General features: G+C 53.6%; 1 protein-coding gene across 2 annotated transcripts in view; it reads left to right on the top strand.

Annotated features, from left to right (window-relative positions):
• Positions 1-19,137, top strand: part of TLN1 (talin 1) — a 32,234-nt gene that overhangs the window by 474 nt on the left and 12,623 nt on the right. Inside the window, exons 2-33 of one of the 2 annotated variants that reach the window (XM_029202550.1) lie at positions 5,798-5,960; positions 6,204-6,301; positions 6,566-6,695; positions 6,797-6,949; positions 7,214-7,356; positions 7,466-7,593; positions 8,319-8,379; positions 9,018-9,122; positions 9,450-9,605; positions 10,367-10,468; positions 10,638-10,714; positions 10,942-11,122; positions 11,297-11,410; positions 11,524-11,632; positions 11,819-12,027; positions 12,192-12,290; positions 12,696-12,746; positions 13,299-13,466; positions 13,657-13,951; positions 14,524-14,690; positions 15,551-15,679; positions 15,842-15,958; positions 16,061-16,174; positions 16,380-16,514; positions 16,678-16,806; positions 16,984-17,086; positions 17,224-17,432; positions 17,777-17,896; positions 18,102-18,299; positions 18,491-18,630; positions 18,814-18,907; positions 19,010-19,099. In XM_029202550.1, coding sequence (XP_029058383.1) covers positions 5,831-5,960; positions 6,204-6,301; positions 6,566-6,695; positions 6,797-6,949; positions 7,214-7,356; positions 7,466-7,593; positions 8,319-8,379; positions 9,018-9,122; positions 9,450-9,605; positions 10,367-10,468; positions 10,638-10,714; positions 10,942-11,122; positions 11,297-11,410; positions 11,524-11,632; positions 11,819-12,027; positions 12,192-12,290; positions 12,696-12,746; positions 13,299-13,466; positions 13,657-13,951; positions 14,524-14,690; positions 15,551-15,679; positions 15,842-15,958; positions 16,061-16,174; positions 16,380-16,514; positions 16,678-16,806; positions 16,984-17,086; positions 17,224-17,432; positions 17,777-17,896; positions 18,102-18,299; positions 18,491-18,630; positions 18,814-18,907; positions 19,010-19,099 — 4,254 coding nt within the window. In that variant the 5' untranslated portion in view covers positions 5,798-5,830. The remainder of the gene's footprint in view (positions 1-5,797; positions 5,961-6,203; positions 6,302-6,565; positions 6,696-6,796; positions 6,950-7,213; positions 7,357-7,465; positions 7,594-8,318; positions 8,380-9,017; positions 9,123-9,449; positions 9,606-10,366; positions 10,469-10,637; positions 10,715-10,941; positions 11,123-11,296; positions 11,411-11,523; positions 11,633-11,818; positions 12,028-12,191; positions 12,291-12,695; positions 12,747-13,298; positions 13,467-13,656; positions 13,952-14,523; positions 14,691-15,550; positions 15,680-15,841; positions 15,959-16,060; positions 16,175-16,379; positions 16,515-16,677; positions 16,807-16,983; positions 17,087-17,223; positions 17,433-17,776; positions 17,897-18,101; positions 18,300-18,490; positions 18,631-18,813; positions 18,908-19,009; positions 19,100-19,137) is intronic. The other variant, XM_029202551.1, reaches the window with a different exon arrangement.

Here is a 19,137-nt window from a genome sequence, read left to right as displayed (position 1 = left end):
CTTCCTGGGAGCAGATGAGTTTGGGGGAGGGCGAGGAGTGGGTGGCAGTGTGGCGCAGGGCGGGGATCGGCTTTGAGGTTAGTTGATAGCGGGTGAGTAGGAACACATTGGGTGAGTTGCGGATTAGGTGGAGTTGGGTTTAGGAGTTAAGGTTAGCTTTTGGAGTTATAAAACCGGGGTTAAAATTTAGATTTATTAGTGTGAGTCAGGTGCGTTTTGTGTAGGTGAAGTTTGGATTAAGAGCATTATTTTGTTTTCTAGGATGGCCAACATAAGTCAAAGTTAGAGTTCAGGGTCAGGTTAAGGGTCACCAACAGGAACTAGGTTAGAAGTACAGTTTTAGGGATTAGAGAAGGTTGGCATAGTCAGTATTAGGGATAAACGGAAGGGGTGAATCAGGAATCAAGTGACAAATGAGCTTTAGGTTTAGGGGTCAAGATTTAGGGTTAAGGTTGGGATTTGGTGCTAAAAGTAAAAATTAGATCAAAATTAGGGATCAGGGATTGGATTCAGGTGTGTGCTAAGACAGGGATGAGTGTCAAAGCCAGTACTGGGAATCAGGAGACAAATTAGGGTCAGGGTTAATGTTAGGAATCTCGGGCAGTTCTCGGTGTTGTAGTTGAGGTCAGGGTGGTTGACCTCGGGCAGGTAAATTTAAGAGATTGGCAGTAAGTAGATGCCCTTGTTTTGCGGGGAGGGCTCTTATGCCTCTGTAGTCACAGGGGCTTCTTTGGCCCAGAGAAATGACAAACTAATTTCAGGCAAGGGTTCTGGGCTTCAGCTAGAATTGCAAGCCTCTGGGATTCCAGCTTCATTCTACTGTCTAAGCCTAGGGCTCTTGCTGTGACCACCACAGTTGAGGGGCAGGGGTTCCTGGACCATGCTGTTTAAAAGACAGGAGGTGGGAAAGGGTTAGAGACTCAGGAGGTGTACAAGGCTTAGTAACAAGTGGGGGACTGCCTAGGGGAGACGGGATGGTGATTAAGGGGGAAGCAGACCAAGGAAACTGCTCCCACGGGAGAAGGGGATGGCTTAATCCTCTGAAAGTTCAGCCCTACTGCCTCCGTCTTCCCTCATTCCCTGGATATTAAACCTTCCGCTCCAACTCTCCTCCCTGGCCCTGCATTTCACACCCTTCAGGCCTACCCACTTACAGAATACTTCCCTTGCCTTTAATGCTCCTGTGTTGTTCACCTTACCATCCGTTCTCAGTGTCAATTCTGCCTCCCTTCCCACCCCTGAATCCGCACATCCTTCTCTCGTGCAAATCTGAGCTTTCCCATCATCTTAAAGCACTCTCCCACCATTTTCACCCACTCATTCAAGTGCATACCTCCTGGTCATCTGCTGAATACCCCACCACCAGTCCAACACTACTGCCAGGTCTTTACGGTCCTGCTATGTGCCATTCCCTGATTCTAAGCCTCCTTAATTTCTTGGTCTAGTTATAGATCCCCTTCCCCCACTGCCCCAAGAGAAAAGAGGAAATGAGACCCAAAGAGGAAACTGGATCTTGCTGATCCCACGCCCAGCCAGGCCACTGACCACACCCCCATTTCACTCCCAGCCTGACCTTGCCACTGACCACAACACTATCCCCTACCCAGCCTGACCCGGCCACTGGCTGCATCCCATTCCCCTGAACTCCATCTTTACTTAGACACTGCCAACGTCCCTTCACTCTCCCCCCCATCCCACTAATGTAGCCTAATTTAGCCACTTAACACATCTCTTCTCAACCTCTTGCAGCCTGACTTGGCCTCTGACCTCACTCCATCATTCCCTGTCTTAGCCACCATCCACATAATTATTCTTCCTCTTCCCCCAGCCTGATCCAGTGACTAACTATAGATGTATTTTTCCTACTGTTACCTTCCCAGTCTTTCTTTACACTTTGTCTTCCCCATTTCCAGCCTGATAGAGTCACTAACCCCATCCCTTCTGCCCCTACCTGGCTGCTAACCACATCCCCTAACTGCAGCCTCATCTTCACATTCTCAGCTCCATCTGCTCCTTTCTTTCCCCCTTTCCCAGTTCCTTGCCTAAACTCAAGCTCTCCCAGCCACTCTGAGTGCCTACTGATGACGTGAAGCAATGGGACCCCAGCCTGACTTTGGGCCTTGGTTCCTGAGGACAGACTGTCATCAGCTCCTGTCAGTTCTCCCTCTTAAAATTTGTAATGAGTGATGTCCTCCTCTCCACCATTCTAACTCTGGCTTCATTACCTCCCACTTGGGCTAATGCAGTGTCTTTACAACCAATCTCCAAGGTAGATGCCAGAGTTATTTTCCTAAAGTTTAGTTCTGATTATGCCCCTTCTCTGATCAAAGCCTCCCTTTGCCTCCTGTTGCCCTCCGGTAGGTGAAATTCCGCATACTCCTGCCGAGTTCTCCCCTGCCTTTCCACCCTAACCTTGACTTCCCCATCACTGCTCACTTGCAGGTACCCTGTGCTTCAACCAGCCTGCCTCCTCACTTCCCTGAATGCCCCTCTGTGATTTTCTGCTTCTCCACCTTTGCTTATGCTATTCTCTCTGCCTGGAATGCCACCCCTGACTCATCTCCGGCTGGCTGGAATAGTGGAGAGAGCTTGGGCTTCGGAGTCAGAGACCTGGGTTTGGATCCTGGCTTCACAACTTATTCGTTTGTGTGACTTATTAGCTGTGTGACTTGTTCAAGTTAAATACTTAAACAAGTGCTTAACTTCTTTGAGCCTCAGTTTCCTAATCTGTAAAAATGGAAATACCGACACCTACCTTGCAGGGTTGCTGTAAGGATTAAATGAAATTATGTACACAAAGAAATTGACATATAGTCAATAAAAGATAGATCATTGTTATTTTTTATTATCTTTATTTTTTTAAATCCTAACTTCAAATGACACTTTTCGTGAAGACATTTTAGTCCCCCTTCCCTGACCTAAAGGGATCTCTCCTGTGAGCACATACCACCTGGTTCTTACCACATCCTGCCTTCTGTAACTTTGTATGTAGCTCATCCACTCTGCTGACCAGGAGCCCATTGAGGGCAGAGGCTAGGGCTTACCCGCCACTGAGAGTTTGGCCCAAGGCCTTCCCATAACACGCCCTCGAAAATGCTCACTGGATGGATGGAAGGAGAATGTCTGTATAATGAGAGGAGAGGTGCTGGGGCCGAGTGCTGTGTGCTTGCCGATAGAGGTGTATTTGTACGTCCCAGCTGTGTGTGTGGGGTGGAGTCCATGGGAAGATGACGTGGTAGTGATGGATCTGTGTAGGGCTGTGTGTTTGAGATAATGTGTATGTAGAGACTGTGTAAGTAGCTTTGTGGGAAAGAGCTCTCTGCATAGGCTGGGGTACATCTAGGGAGAAAGAATATGCATGGATCTGGATGTAGGTGGGGAAGGGTCATGCTGGGGGAAGTCAGGTCCAGCCCTTCAGCTGCCCAGTCCAGCCCTAAATGAGCCTCCAGCAGCCTGAGGCCGGATATGTCAGTCTCACCCACAACCCTCCCCTCCCTCTCAGCGGTTACAGACTCAGAGGCCAAATTTGGTAACAGACTGAGTGTTACTCCCCCAGCCCTCTTACATTCTGACTCTGTCTTCAGCTTTCTCTCTCCCTTTGTCCCTCTGTGTAACTCCCTGTCTTTCTGCAGCTCCCTTTGTGGGTACCTGCTCTGACTGTATTCTCTATGTACCCCAAATTCCTTACCCCCAGTACATTTACATTCCATTCCTTGCTGGGATTTGACCTCCTGTCCTCTATTCCCCCCCCACACAATTGCCCAACTCCTCTGGAATGTATCTCAGGAATGTCTTGAGGGAGGAGGAGTTCTCTGGGAGGGGGACACGGAGGGGGGGCATTGTTGCTGTTCCATAAAACATGATAGAAAGGGGAGCAAAGTTCTCAGGCCGGAACAGGAATTGGATAGCTTCTCCCCATACTTCCAGGGGCCTGGTTCTGTGCTATCATCGCCCCCAACTCGCTCAGTTCCCTTTCCTCCCTCACCCTCTTGTAGCCATGTGGATGTCCACTGAGGACCAGCCTGAAAGTGAGGGTAGCCATGACTCAACTCCCTTATCGGGGTCTCACCAGAGGTTTCCGTGCTTGAGGAAGAAGGGGGTGTCCATATGTCCGGAGGAAATGGGGGGAGACATGCAATTTCAGCTTAGGGTCTAAGGTCTTTTCAGTGTGCCCTCAGCTTCGCAGACCTTCCAGCGACCCAACAGCCAGGTCTGTCCAGCTATGGGGAGAGGTGCTCCAGGAATGGGGAGGGGAGTAGAAACCTAGTAGTGGGGAGACTGGGAGAGTCCGCTCTTGGGAGTAACGATAGAGGACGAGCTGTGGCTGTTGCTTTTTTGAGACTCTGTACTATTTATAAGGTTAGAAATTGTCTATCATATCCCTGGTCCAGACCTTTCCCACATCTGCCTCCCGCCTCCTGTTTCTACCTAGATTTTCAATCCCTCCTAATCTCTTCACCCTCCAAAAACATACCCCTTGCCAAGTTCCCTGATCCTCAGCTACTGTTTCCTAACACCCCCACCTCTGCTTCCAGCCTTCTCTCTAGTCTGCTTTCTCCCCTTTGGGGCTAGCAGTTTGTAGAGAGGGCAGTGGGCAGCCTAGATTTGCTCAGTCTCTTAGGTAAGAGGCACCAATCTCTGTGCGGAGCTGGGTCACATCATCAGCTGCTAGGCAGACGTGGGGTATGGCACACTCTGCACTGCCTGCCGCCTCCACCGAGAGGTGGTGCCGGGAGGGCTCGGTGAGCCTGGTGTCCCCGGCCGCAATGCAAATACCGTCAGGAGAGGCAGCTGAGGTGGAGGGCAGAGTTTCAGAAGGACTGACTGAAGATGAGAGAGCCTAGGAGGAGTTACAGTGAGAACTGGGTAGTAACTTGGTGACTTAGAAGGAGCAAGGACTGAGTTAGAAGGGCTGGGCTCTTTCTCTGACCTGCTTTGAAACACACACACACACACACACAGAGACACACACACACACACAGACACACACACACAGACACACACACACACACACACACACACACACGGTCTGATTCCCCTTCAGCAAAATTAAAGAGTTGATTAGATCACTTCTGAGATCCTTTTGGGTTAGAAAATCATGATTCTAGCTTGACTGCTGGGAAACCAAACATGGGCCAAGCTCCTCTGGGAGGCCCCCAGCACGTCAGGTTAGAGGAAAGCTGAGACAAGCGGGCCTGGATGGATTGAACAGCAAGTGTTTGGCCTCCCTGCCGAACTAGCTAGAGACAGTGTTTGCAGGTCTCAAGAGCCCTTGGGGATTATCTAATATAACGTCTTCATTCTGCAGAGGAGGAGGCTAAAGCTGTGAGAGGGAAGATCATATGATGAGTCAGGGCAGAGCTCTGAAAATTCCAGACAGGAAGAAGCCAGCAGGGTATAGTAAGAGACAGAGGGAAGAAGACTGAACCAGGAAGGATGAAAACAGGGCAGAGGCGGGGCTGGGAAAGGAGGTGAGCAGGGACAAGGGTAAGAGAGAAACACTTGGAAGAAAAAAGGGAGGCACAGATTCCAGTGCTGGGGGCGGGGCGGTGTCCTCGGGTAACACTGCGTTTCAGACCTGCTTTTGTACCTTGCAGACTAGCCTCTCCTTCAGGTGTCTTAGACACGTTAGGCATCCATCTGATGCAACTCATCTTTCATTCTTTAAAATTATTAAATAAAACAAAACCAACTTCACCGCTATCTGCTTTGGTGACTCCCTTTCCTGGGCCTCCATCTGGGGGGCCTCCTCTCCTCCAACAAGGGTGTATTCTAATGCCCTGATGCCACACGTCAGGTATAGCCAGGCTGGAGAGGAGAAGCCGCCACCATGGTTGCACTTTCGCTGAAGATCAGCATTGGGAATGTGGTAAAGACGATGCAGTTCGAGCCGTCTACCATGGTGTATGACGCCTGTCGCATCATCCGTGAGCGGATCCCAGAGGCCCTGTCTGGCCCTCGTGAGTCTGACTACCCAGATGGCTGAGGCGGGAGTCCTTGGTCCCTTCTCATTCCCAGGCTCTTGGCCTTGGGGGATGACTTTCTTGTCCCCCAAGGCTTTTCATCTCTCAGGTCTGTGCTCCTTGGTTCCCTCCCTCCCCTTTAGGCCCCAGATCACTGAGAAAATAATAAGGGGCAGTGGTGCAGCCATTCAGCCACATTGGGGTCCTTATAAGTCTGAGGTGATCCATCCTCTCTTTTAGCCAGCGACTTTGGGCTATTTCTGTCAGACGATGACCCCAAAAAGGGTATATGGCTGGAGGCCGGGAAAGCTTTGGATTACTACATGCTCCGAAATGGGGTGAGTATGACTTCATCAAGGACCACCAATATCCTCTTCCGTCACTTCCCTCCTTCCACTTCCTATTTTCAGCACCCGCATCTGTCGTCTCTGACCTCCCCCATGCCTTCTTTCTATTACAGGCAGTCATAATACCCTGCTTTCGAGCGAGCCACCATAGTCTTCCTTTTAGTAATCTACTTTCCTCCCGCCTCTGGCTGCCTGAAAAGGAAGTAATACCTTTAGCTTAAAGTGGGCCCCTGCCTCCTATTCCTGCCCCAATAGGACACCATGGAGTACAGGAAGAAACAGAGGCCCTTGAAGATCCGTATGCTGGATGGCACTGTGAAGACTGTCATGGTGGACGACTCTAAGACCGTCACTGACATGCTCATGACCATCTGTGCCCGCATTGGTAAGGGGCTAGTGGGGCCGGAGGCTCAGGGGGAGGCCCCAGCTCTGCCGGAAGACCTGGCTGCAGTGCCTGGGATGCTGCCAACCCACCCCCTCCCCCAGGCATCACCAACCATGATGAATATTCACTGGTTCGAGAGCTCATGGAAGAGAAGAAGGAGGAGGTGACAGGGACCTTACGAAAGGACAAGACACTGCTGCGAGATGAAAAGAAGATGGAGAAACTAAAGCAGAAATTGCACACAGATGACGAGCGTAAGCAGAAAGGGACAGAAGAGGGCATTCGAAACAAGCAGGGTGGCAGGGGCAGCCATTTCTGTGTTATTTACTGAATACTTGCTTTTGCAAGGCACTGTTTAAACACTGGGGATGCATCTGTAGTAAAACAAAGTCCTACACTCACGGAACTTAACATATTGGTGAGAGAGGGTAGGAAATGAAGAAACAAACAAAAAGCCAGAGATTAGATGGCATAGGGGCTCTAGGGGCTTGACATTGAGGGGACTCTCTGTGTCCCAGTGAACTGGCTGGACCATGGCCGGACGCTGAGGGAACAGGGAGTGGAGGAGCACGAGACGCTTCTGCTCCGGAGGAAGTTCTTCTACTCAGACCAGAATGTGGACTCCCGGGACCCTGTCCAGCTGAACCTTCTCTATGTGCAGGTAGGGAAAGGACTTGCCTGGCATGGGGTGGTAGGGAGAGAGGCAGAAGCGCAGTGGGGGTATCTCTGTACCCCAGACAACATTCGCCTCCTTTTGCTGTGCTCTGCAGGCACGAGATGACATCCTGAATGGCTCCCACCCTGTCTCCTTCGACAAGGCCTGTGAGTTCGCTGGCTTCCAATGCCAGATCCAGTTTGGGCCCCACAATGAGCAGAAGCACAAGGCTGGTTTCCTCGAGTGAGTGACCCTCATCCCATACCCTGGCAGGGCCCAGGACTCCCTGCCACTGTGGCCCCAGCACAACGGGCCTGTCTCCATCCCAGTCCTCCTCCCCTGTTTCCTCTTCTCAGGTCCCAGGGTCTGACCCATATGGGTACCTTTTCAGCATCCATCGTCCATTTGTCTCCTCCCTGGCCTCATGTGGAATATAAATGTAGTCCAGAATCCCTGCCCCTGCCCCCTACCTCTGAAGTGAGCATGTAACTTTTCTGAGATGCTCTGAAGAATTGTACTGCAATAGCCAGAGGGAAAGTACATTTTCGTCACAGGGAACATCAGATTTCCAAAGTCTCACAGGTCTCAGCCACTGGTGTTTCTCAGAATATCTACAGTTTGGTGTGGCTTTCTCAGCTTCCTACAAGCATGGTCATCCTTCTCGTGAGCTCCTTCTGCCCTTGGTCCCCTAAAATTGTGCTCTCGACCCTCTTTTCCTGAAGGAATGAGCCTCCAACTCAAGTTCCCTTAGTCTCTTTCCCTGTAAGGAGGGACACAGGCTGTATTCAAGAGTTAGTATGAAGTCATCTCGATTTCAGGGACAATCCAGACTCTAGTCCCTTGAGTCTTCTTTCTCCCCAAAGATAACACTCTCCTAGACATTTCCTTACAACCCTAGGCCCACAGTCCATGGCCCACATAGCCCTGATGCTGTCCACTACATGCTGACCCTCCCTTTTCTGGTGTAGCCTGAAGGACTTCCTGCCCAAGGAGTATGTGAAGCAGAAGGGAGAGCGTAAGATCTTCCAGGTGAATGGGGATGGGGAAAGTGTTTGGGATGACCCGGGAGCTTTGCTGCTTAATCCTACTGACTGAATGGACCCCCGCCCCCTCCTTATCACCCCTACTTTGCTTCCACCCTCCAAGCTGTTCTCCCACCCCTCCTGCACTGAGAAAGCAGAAAACCTGGGCTTCTGGTCTTCACCTGCACACTGCTCTGCTGTGGAACTCAGTTCAGTAATCTTGTTTTCTTTTCTTTATCTCTAACGTGGGATAACTATCTTCCCTGAGTAGGATCGATAGGGGAATGAAACGAGGTGGTATGCCTAAATTACTGTGAAGAGTATATATCTTCGTACAGACGGAAGGTGTTATCCCCAGCCCAAAAGGCCTTGTATTTGACCTTCTACTTCCTAACCATCCATTCGCGTCTACAGAATGTCTGCAAGTTCCTTAACTGTATCCTTCGCTTCTTGAATAATTGCTTCTGCATATCCTTTATCAGCCCCATCCCCTCACCTTCTCATTTTTTATAGCCTGCATCCCCCTAACTTTTCCTCTGTTCCCATCATGCTCTCCCATCATAGTTCACATCCCAACTTAACTCCTCATCTGCGATATCATCCTCCCCACATTTTGCTAAATGTTTCCCCATTTCATACTCGAAGGCACACAAGAACTGTGGACAGATGAGTGAGATCGAGGCCAAGGTACGCTATGTGAAGCTAGCCCGTTCCCTCAAGACGTACGGCGTCTCCTTCTTCCTGGTCAAGGTGGGTTACGGATACTTCTCTCTGCCCGCCCTTACTTCCACTCTTACCCTTTCCTCTCTGAGTCTCTAACCCTGCCCCCAGTCACATTTCCCGTTGTTCCCCAAGAATCTCATTCTCTTCCTTGTGAAAACTTGCCCCTTTGTCAGTTCTTCACCATCACTTCCCTCCTTACCCTGCATTTTCCTTCCTTTTCCCTTTATCCTAACATAGCCTTGTCCCAGGTCCATCCATAGACACCCTGGTTCACCCCTGCCCACCTCAGCACCCCACTGTGGTCTGGATCTGATCCCCTGACCAATAACACCAATGACAACCTCTGCCCTACAGGAAAAGATGAAAGGAAAAAACAAGTTGGTGCCCAGGCTTCTGGGCATCACTAAGGAGTGTGTGATGCGAGTGGACGAGAAGACCAAAGAGGTGATCCAGGAGTGGAACCTCACCAACATCAAACGCTGGGCTGCCTCTCCCAAGAGCTTCACCCTGGTGAGCTGGGGTCTCGGGGGAGAAAGGGCTTTGGAGTTTTCAGAGAAGGGGCAGCCACAGAGGTCTCCCCCGCACCCCTGCTCAGGGGTAGGTGCACTGAATGCAACTCCAGAAAAAAGGAAAACTTTGGAACTATTGCAGGAACGTGGAGATTAGAATAGAGGGGAAACTCTCCTGGAGAATGAGGAAAGCTTAAATGAAACATTTTTTTTTAAATCAACAGAACAAAACTGTAACCAGCAAGCTGAGATCACAGGAAACTTGGGGAGAGGGAAGAAAAAGGTGGCAGAAAGAAAAATAAGCCTCCCCTCTTTCAGCAACAGCTCCTTACAGTAGTTCCCTCCTCTAGCTTTATGTTTTGGCATTATGAATTGAAAACATCCCACCTTGAGGAAGTGCCCCACTGAGAAGGGAAATTAGTAAAGGTGGTTTTTCCATTTTGGGTACTAGTACTAATCCTTAACTATGGTCATTTAATGATAAATGATAAATGTGTCCTCCCAATTCAGGGTGAGAGAAGAGAGATTTCCTAAATGCCACACATTTGAAACTGTAGCATAAAGAGCACTCCTCGGAAATAAAATATTTCCCTCCAAGGAAAATAAAGAAATAGGAGATTGAAGAAAGGCTGTTGTCCTAGAGGCTCTTGGCACGGGGTGGGGAAGCGCCCCTCATCAACTCGACCTTGGGCTCCCGCCCCACCCTTTCCCATCCTGGGTGGATTCAGGCTTTCCCACTGAGTCCCCACCTTGTCCCCCTAGGATTTCGGGGACTACCAAGATGGCTACTACTCGGTGCAGACAACCGAGGGGGAGCAGATCGCACAGCTCATTGCTGGCTACATCGATATCATCCTTAAGAAGGTGAGCACTGCCTGACCCCCACCTTCTCCTTCTCCTCCCTTACCTTGTCCCCAAGCCGGTCCTTTAGAAAGGGGGACCCAAGTTCCGGAAGATGGCTGACTGCGGAATGAAAAGGCTGCCTTTCCCACTTCCGTCTTCTTTAACTCTTGTTCTTTTTTTCTCCCTACAGAAAAAAAGCAAGGATCACTTTGGACTGGAAGGAGATGAGGAGTCTACTATGCTGGAGGACTCGGTGTCCCCCAAGAAGTACGAGGGGAACTGGGCTGACCCCATCCCTTGGGCAGGGAAGGCAAGGCAGAACCCCCAAGGACTGTGGGAGGTGGGGAGTCCTTAGGATGCCTCTAACCAGTCGCAGGCTGTGGTGAGACCTCACGCACCGCCCAGACCATAGGACGTGCGGAGGCTGTAGAGCGGGGTGGGAAGGGATGAGAGGAGGAGGTCCTCGGAGTGCTCCCCGTACGTCCCCTCTCTAGGTCAACAGTCCTTCAGCAGCAGTGTAACCGGGTGGGGAAGGTGGAGCATGGCTCCGTGGCCCTGCCGGCCATCATGCGCTCCGGAGCCTCTGGTCCTGAGAATTTCCAGGTGGGCAGCATGCCACCTGCCCAGCAGCAGATTACCAGTGGCCAGATGCACCGAGGACACATGCCTCCTTTGGTAAGAGTGCCCCCACTGCCGCCATGATTCCGGGCCTAGCCCCCCTTGGCTGGGCCTAGCCAGGAGTTCGGCAGTCTTTCCCGTGTCCCTATTTGTCTCCTTCTCGGCCTCAGGCTCTCTTTTGCCTTCTCTCTCCTCTAAATGTTCCCTGTTACTTCTCTCTTTGACTCATAGACGTCAGCCCAGCAGGCACTCACTGGAACCATCAACTCCAGCATGCAAGCTGTGCAGGCTGCCCAGGCCACTCTGGATGACTTTGACACTCTGCCCCCTCTGGGCCAGGATGCTGTGAGTATGGGATGGAGGAGAGGCCGATGGTGCTGAAGCTGGGACTCCAAGGAGCAGGGTTGGGATTAACTGCAGCAGAGCAGATCCTGAGGTTTGTTCCTCTTTTCTCTCAGGCCTCGAAGGCCTGGCGTAAGAACAAGATGGATGAATCAAAGCATGAAATCCACTCCCAGGTAGACGCCATCACAGCCGGTACTGCCTCCGTGGTGAACCTGACAGCAGGTAGGCTGGATGCCCAGCCCTCTGTGTGCGGTGGCGGAGGGGAGGGCGAGCATGTGCAAGCGTGAGTGTGACTGGCTCGGTGTGACTGCACCTTGACTCACGGAAGGGACTTCGTGTGTACGTCTCTCTCAGGACGTGTGTGTGACTAACTGCCTGTGACTGGCCTCTTCTTCCTTCTCCCCCCAGGGGACCCTGCCGAGACAGACTACACCGCAGTGGGCTGTGCAGTCACCACAATCTCCTCCAACCTGACGGAGATGTCCCGTGGCGTGAAGCTGCTGGCTGCCCTGCTGGAGGACGAAGGTGGCAGTGGCCGGCCCCTGCTGCAGGCAGCGAAGGGCCTGGCGGGGGCGGTGTCAGAACTGCTGCGCAGTGCCCAGCCGGCCAGTGCCGAGGTCAGGGGCCAGGGGTTGGCACTAGGGAGAGGGGAGGGTTTGAGCCCAAGGAGGAGGGGGTGGTCCATGTTGCGGGATGGAAGGGTGAGACCCATGGGCGTGTAGGACCCGTGGACATGTGGGCAGGGATTAGGCAGCTTCTGACCGGTGTTCACTCTCCACAGCCCCGTCAGAACCTGCTGCAAGCAGCTGGGAACGTGGGCCAGGCCAGTGGGGAGCTGTTGCAGCAAATTGGGGAAAGTGATACTGACCCCCACTTCCAGGTTGGTGACTTACCCAACCCCCAGAGCCCCAGCTTCTAGGAGGTAACCTCTGATCCTGAATCCAGCTCCTGTCCTGCTACTGTAAATTGACTCCTCAGAGCCAACCTGAACCTCTGTTTCCAGGGATGACACTGGGAACCCCCAGTCCCTTTTTTGGGGATAAGAATTCAGAACCCCTGAATCCAAACTTAACCTGTTAGTTCACCCTTGGCCCTTATTGGTGATACGTTTTTGGCTGCCTGTCATCTTTCCCGTATGTAGCCCTCACCCCAACTTGAGGGCATCTTGAACCCCAGCTTCCAGTCCTGTGGACCACACACCCAGAGGACGCTGTTCCTCTCGCTCCCCCTTCCTGCCCCAAGCCCGTCTCCTCAGCTGACTTGTCATCCTGGATTTCCCATGCAGATCTGTGCGCCCAGAGGGGCTGGGGTTCCATCTCCCCCCGATCCCCCCACGGTAACGGCCTCTGGCCTGGGCCTTCCCAGCTTTGTCCTCTCTGAGCCGCATACACTCGCTCTGCCCCCTCCCCTGGCCTCCTGGGGGAGCAGAACATGACGGGAGCTGGGGAGGCACGGCCCAGGCAGGACTTGAGAAAATGGGGTCCGAAGGGTAGTACAGGGACTTGTTCCCAAGACTCCAGGGTGACTGCTTCCAACCAAGATTGAGAAGAAATGGAGAAAAGACGCTGGGGGTGGGAGGGACCCCTCCCTCCATCCCATTGTAACAGCGCTGCCCACCCTCCCTCCCCATTGCCGTCCGAGTGTATCCGCCTCATGCGTTTCTCCCTTTGGTGTAGACACTGTTTCTCTCGGTGTGGGTCTGTTCCTTGGTGGGGGTTCTGTCCCACTTGGTGCTCGAGGCGGGGGCTTGGGGTGGGTTCTGGTCGCTTCTGCGCACACTGTTCTGTGATTGGGGGCGGTGGGACTAATGAAACAGCTCATGCCTCTGAGAAGGGTCCGTGCACCCCAAGCTGGATCTCAGGCCATGCTGACTGCTGTTTTCTCACAGGAGGTGCTCATGCAGCTAGCCAAGGCCGTGGCAAGTGCTGCAGCTGCCTTGGTCCTCAAGGCCAAGAGTGTGGCCCAGCGAACAGAGGACTCAGGGCTTCAGACCCAGGTTATTGCTGCAGCAACACAGTGTGCCCTGTCCACCTCCCAGCTGGTGGCCTGTACCAAGGTGAGCCCCAAAGGTTGCTGCAGCCTGTGCCTAGGGGTGATGCTACCACACACACAAGAGCCTCTCATTTTATCTCTTTGGCCCCCAAGGCCTCACTACCCAACCTAATAACTACTGTGAACACCACAGACACCCCTACCTCACGACTCCTTTCCCTCGCCTACATCTCTGACACTCACTTTGCCCACAGGTGGTGGCTCCTACTATCAGCTCCCCTGTCTGCCAAGAGCAGCTGGTGGAGGCCGGACGACTAGTGGCCAAAGCCGTGGAGGGCTGTGTGTCCGCCTCCCAGGCCGCCACAGAGGATGGGCAGCTATTGCGGGGAGTAGGAGCAGCGGCTACAGCTGTCACCCAGGCCCTGAATGAGCTGCTGCAGCACGTGAGGGCCCACGCCACAGGGGCTGGGCCTGCTGGCCGCTATGACCAGGCCACTGACACCATCCTCACTGTCACCGAGAACATCTTTAGCTCCATGGGTGATGCTGGTAAGGACAGCCCCCCTGGGAAGACAGAGAATCCCAGTGAGGTTCCCCGAGTCCACTGGAAATTCCCGTGCAGACCCATCACCCCCCCCCCCCCCCACCAAGCACTCAGCACAGTGGGCTGGGTGTTTAATCTCTGAAATCTCCAGTTCCCCATCTGTAAAGCAGGAATATGGTACCCGCTCTGCCTTCCTCGGTGTATTTAAAGAACATACCAACGTGTACACAAAAATAGATGGAAAATGATATTATTAAGAGATAGCCATCCCCATTCTACTCCCTAACCCCCAAAATCCTTCACAAAGAGTCTCTCATCCTCTCAAGACTACTTACGGAAAATACCCATTGGAGACTGCCCCCCCGCCCCTCCTCCCATCAAAACGCACCAGGAAATCTGTTCCTTTCCAAGATCCTAAACCCAGGAAACAGTAACTCCAGGGGAGTCACTTCAAGAACTTTTGTTTCTCCTTACTGTCCCTAAAAGCCCTACCTACCTTGCCTGCACCACTTTCCTCCACCCCCAACACCCTCTCAGTGTCTCTGGCTCCCTCCGCTGACTGTGCCTACGCTCTCAGGTGAGATGGTGCGACAGGCCCGCATCCTAGCCCAAGCCACCTCTGACTTGGTCAATGCCATCAAGGCTGACGCCGAGGGGGAGAGTGATCTGGAGAATTCCCGCAAGCTCTTAAGCGCCGCTAAGATCCTGGCCGATGCCACAGCCAAGATGGTGGAGGCTGCCAAGGTAGAGAGCCTTCTGTGCACACCCCCAGACTGGGCCCTGTAGGGAAGTAGAAGGGTCCAGATAGTCACCCTCATTTATGGGAGGCGAAAAGCAGAAGATACAAGAGAACAAATACAGGAGCACTGAGGAAATAAATGCGCCCCTAGGCGGTGAGTGGATGGCGCCAGGCTTCCAGCCAGTGTGACTCCCAGAGTCCTTGCTGACTGATAGGAAACTGTACCCTTTTTCTTCCTCTAAGACCAAGGCCTGCGGTTCCTACTTTGCCCTACTTTGCTGCCACCACCTGTTTGCTTCCTGGATCCCTCTGCTTCCTGGTCTTCTGTGAATGCACGCGGGCATTCAGTCCCAGGGGATCCGCCGCTAGCAGCACAGAGAAAGACAAGGCGGTGGGACACAGGGACACAAGGGTGCAGAGGACTGTCAGGAAGAAGCCAGTAGATTCCCAGGCTCCCTGGGCTCTGGGGCTCTTCAGTTTGCAGGAGTAACCAGGGCCCCTGCTTTGGTATCCCTGAGATCCCTGCTCTAAACCGCATCCTTGTCCCAGAGAGCCCTGCTCACCCCCATTTGCTAGTGGTGTTTTGTGGGGAGGGGGGGAAGAAATATGGCTGCTTCCCCAGAGAGGGGAAGCAGAAACAGTTCTACCCAAGAAAGGGATTTCAGCATCCCAGACGGAAGCCAGAGCCCCTTTAGGCTCCCCTTTTGCCTGCCTGAGGTAGCTCGTCTCAACTATGATTACCTTTCAGTGGGGGTAGTTAGAAATGACTTCAGGAAAATACCTCTGAGTTTGGAGGAGTCAGGGAAGAGCTTATTTAGGGTCCACAGGGACGCAGGGTGGTAACTGTCCCCTCGCCACCTCTCAGGGAGCAGCCGCCCACCCTGACAGTGAGGAGCAGCAGCAGCGGCTGCGGGAGGCAGCTGAGGGTCTCCGCATGGCGACCAACGCAGCTGCACAGAATGCCATCAAGAAGAAGCTGGTGCAGCGCCTGGAGGTGAGGCTGGGAACCAAGCCAGTGTAGGTGCTCTAGGAGGAATGAAACTGGGAGGGATGTGCGGGGACGCTGATGTTTCCTTGGGGGATAGCACGGGCAGGGTAAGCCAGGGACAGGGTATAGGAATGTCTGGGCCTCGTCCTCACTATTCTGTCCTTAAAGCACGCAGCCAAGCAGGCTGCAGCCTCAGCTACACAGACCATCGCTGCGGCCCAACATGCAGCCTCCACCCCCAAGGCCTCTGCCGGCCCCCAGCCACAGCTGATGCAGAGCTGCAAGGTGAGACGCCAGGAAGCATGTGGGGGCGGGCGGAGGTGTGGAAGATGCGGGACTTTCCCCCAGCCTGCGGAGAGGTGGCCCTGATGACATTTTCACCTACAGGCTGTGGCAGAGCAGATTCCACTGCTGGTGCAGGGCGTCCGAGGGAGCCAAGCCCAGCCTGACAGTCCCAGTGCGCAGCTAGCCCTCATCGCTGCCAGCCAGAGCTTCCTGCAGGCAAGGCATCTTCCGCTCACCGCTCAGACCAGACCCCTCCCACTCCTCTATGAGACCTTTAGATTTAATCAGTTTAAATCTCTGCCAATAGCCTCTCTCCCAGTACTGAGCCCCAGTGCTCACCACATCCTGACCGTCATCAGTCCCTGTACCCAAGCCGAGAGGGCGTATGGTACACTTCATCTGCCTACCTGTTCCCCAACAGCCAGGTGGGAAGATGGTGGCAGCCGCGAAGGCCTCAGTGCCAACAGTTCAGGACCAGGCATCGGCCATGCAGCTGAGTCAGTGTGCTAAAAACCTTGGCACCGCACTGGCTGAACTCCGTACCGCTGCCCAGAAGGTATAGGAGCTGGCTACCTTTTTGGAAGATGAGGGGGGAGTCCTAGGATGATGGAGAATCTGTTCAGAATATCCTAAAATGGGTAATTGTGTAACCTGAGGCGTGAATGAGATAGTGTACCTCCTACACCTCAACACCCCCCCCGCCCCCCATATCTTTGTAGGCTCAGGAAGCATGTGGGCCTTTGGAGATGGATTCTGCTCTGAGTGTGGTACAGAATCTAGAGAGAGATCTGCAGGAAGTGAAGGCAGCAGCTCGAGATGGCAAGCTTAAGCCCTTACCTGGGGAGACGGTAGGTATTCGAAAGACCTCATTCCTTCTCAAACCCTGAGGTCTTCCTTCTCACCCGTGCCCCAGAGCTGCCCAGAACCTTCACTCAAACTGCCAGCTGTCCCTGAATAGCTGCTCAGGTTCCCTCTTCCCAGTTCCTCCTGCGCCTGATCCCCTGAGTCTCCTCCTTCATCCCTAGATGGAGAAGTGTGCCCAGGACCTGGGCAACAGCACCAAAGCAGTGAGCTCCGCCATCGCCCAGCTGCTGGGGGAGGTTGCCCAGGGCAATGAGAATTACGCAGGTACGTGGACAGGGCTGGGAATGGGGCATGTGGTGAGGAGGATGGGGGAATGGGAGCTGTACGGAGGAAGCCACTGGCATCAGGGCCTGGCAGTGACGGTGCCTTTTCTCCTCCTTCCTCTCTCCTTGTTTCCCCAGGTATCGCAGCTCGGGATGTGGCAGGTGGGCTGCGGTCACTGGCCCAAGCCGCCAGGGGCGTAGCTGCCCTGACATCAGATCCTGCGGTGCAAGCCATTGTGCTTGACACAGCCAGTGATGTACTGGATAAGGCCAGCAGCCTCATCGAGGAGGCGAAGAAGGCAGCTGGCCATCCAGGGGACCCTGAGAGCCAGCAGCGGCTTGCGCAGGTCAGGTATTGGGACAGGGCCACTCCCTGCCTCTCCCCCAGATCCCGTCAGAAGGCCCACCCTGACGGGGGAAGAGTCTCATCGACACCGCAGCTCCTCTCTGGATTCCGTCCTTCCTTCTCAGTCTTAGTAGAAGTGTCTTAGCTAGACTGAGGCAGGGGCCTAGCTGAAAGCCACATTTGGGGAAGTTTGGTCACCATCACTTGATACCCTAACGTGATACCCTGGCCTATTCAGCTAAAACACCCCTTTTCTGCTTTCACTTTCAGAGTCTCCCATGGGTGGAGGAGGGGATCTCCCAGTTGTTTCCATTTTGGCAACCCCCGTCTCCTTTCCCACCTCAGGTGGCCAAAGCAGTGACCCAGGCCCTGAATCGCTGCGTCAGCTGCCTGCCTGGTCAGCGAGATGTGGACAATGCCCTGAGAGCAGTGGGAGATGCCAGCAAGCGACTCCTGAGTGACTCGGTAGGAGGACAGGGGTGTGGGGGGAACACAGGGAGGATGAAGGACTCCAAGCTTCTACCTCTGGACCTCTCCTTGACCCTGACTCCCCAGATGTATCCCCTTTCATTGCCCCCAGGCTCTGTGCCCACCTCTCAGCGCTCCTTTACCAGACTCTCCCTCACGTCATTTCCCATTCTTGCACCTGACTTTGTCTCTGACCCTGCAGCTTCCCCCCAGCACCGGGACTTTTCAAGAAGCTCAGAGCCGCCTGAATGAAGCCGCTGCTGGGCTAAATCAGGCAGCCACAGAACTGGTGCAGGCCTCTCGGGGAACCCCTCAGGACCTGGCTCGAGCCTCAGGTCGATTCGGACAGGACTTCAGCACCTTCCTGGAAGCTGGTGTGGAGATGGCAGGCCAGGCTCCGGTACGAAGAGGCACTGGGTCCTGTTCGAGGGTTAGATCAGAGGCATCTCTGTGACCACAGAGTCCTCACCTGCTCCTGGCTCACTCCCCTCCCCAGTCTCTAGCAGTACTTGAGTGTCTGGGACAGAAGATCCCTTTTAGAGACAGATATGAAAGGACTGGACAATGTGTTGACCTTCTTGCCTTCGACAGAGCCAGGAGGACCGCGCCCAGGTTGTGTCCAACTTGAAGGGCATCTCCATGTCTTCAAGCAAACTTCTTCTGGCCGCTAAAGCCCTGTCCACAGACCCTGCAGCCCCCAACCTCAAGAGTCAGCTGGCTGCAGCTGCCCGGTACGTGGGAGCTGGGAAGCCCAGCCCTAGAATGTTGAAGAGACTGGGGAGGGGACATCTCATGAGAAGTCCCTGGCTTAGGAATTGTTCCAGGCAAAAGAGAAATGGCTAGACTTCCTACACGTACAGGATGCAGAAATGATGACCTTTGCGCCCATTCACTTGACTTTCTCTTCCTCCCAGGGCAGTGACTGACAGCATCAACCAGCTCATCACCATGTGCACCCAGCAGGCGCCCGGCCAGAAAGAGTGTGACAATGCCCTGCGGGAATTGGAGGTGGGCCCTGTCAGGCTAAATGGGGTTGAGGTTGAGGAAAGGGTTCTTGGTTGGAGGGTGAGGGGGGTGTCTTGGATCTCACTTCACCCTCCCCATCTACAGACGGTCCGGGAACTCCTAGAGAACCCAGTCCAGCCCATCAGTGACATGTCCTACTTTGGCTGCCTGGACAGTGTCATGGAAAACTCAAAGGTAAGTGCACCCAGGAACCCAGGAGGGCAGAGGACAGG

This window comes from Monodon monoceros, unplaced genomic scaffold (genome assembly GCF_005190385.1).
Source record: "Monodon monoceros isolate NGI ecotype Baffin Bay Population unplaced genomic scaffold, NGI_Narwhal_1 Super_Scaffold_5, whole genome shotgun sequence".
Taxonomy (NCBI): Eukaryota; Metazoa; Chordata; class Mammalia; order Artiodactyla; family Monodontidae; genus Monodon; species Monodon monoceros.
The sequence above is the reverse complement of the archived record's forward strand: the minus strand, read 5'-3'. Positions and strand labels throughout refer to the sequence as shown.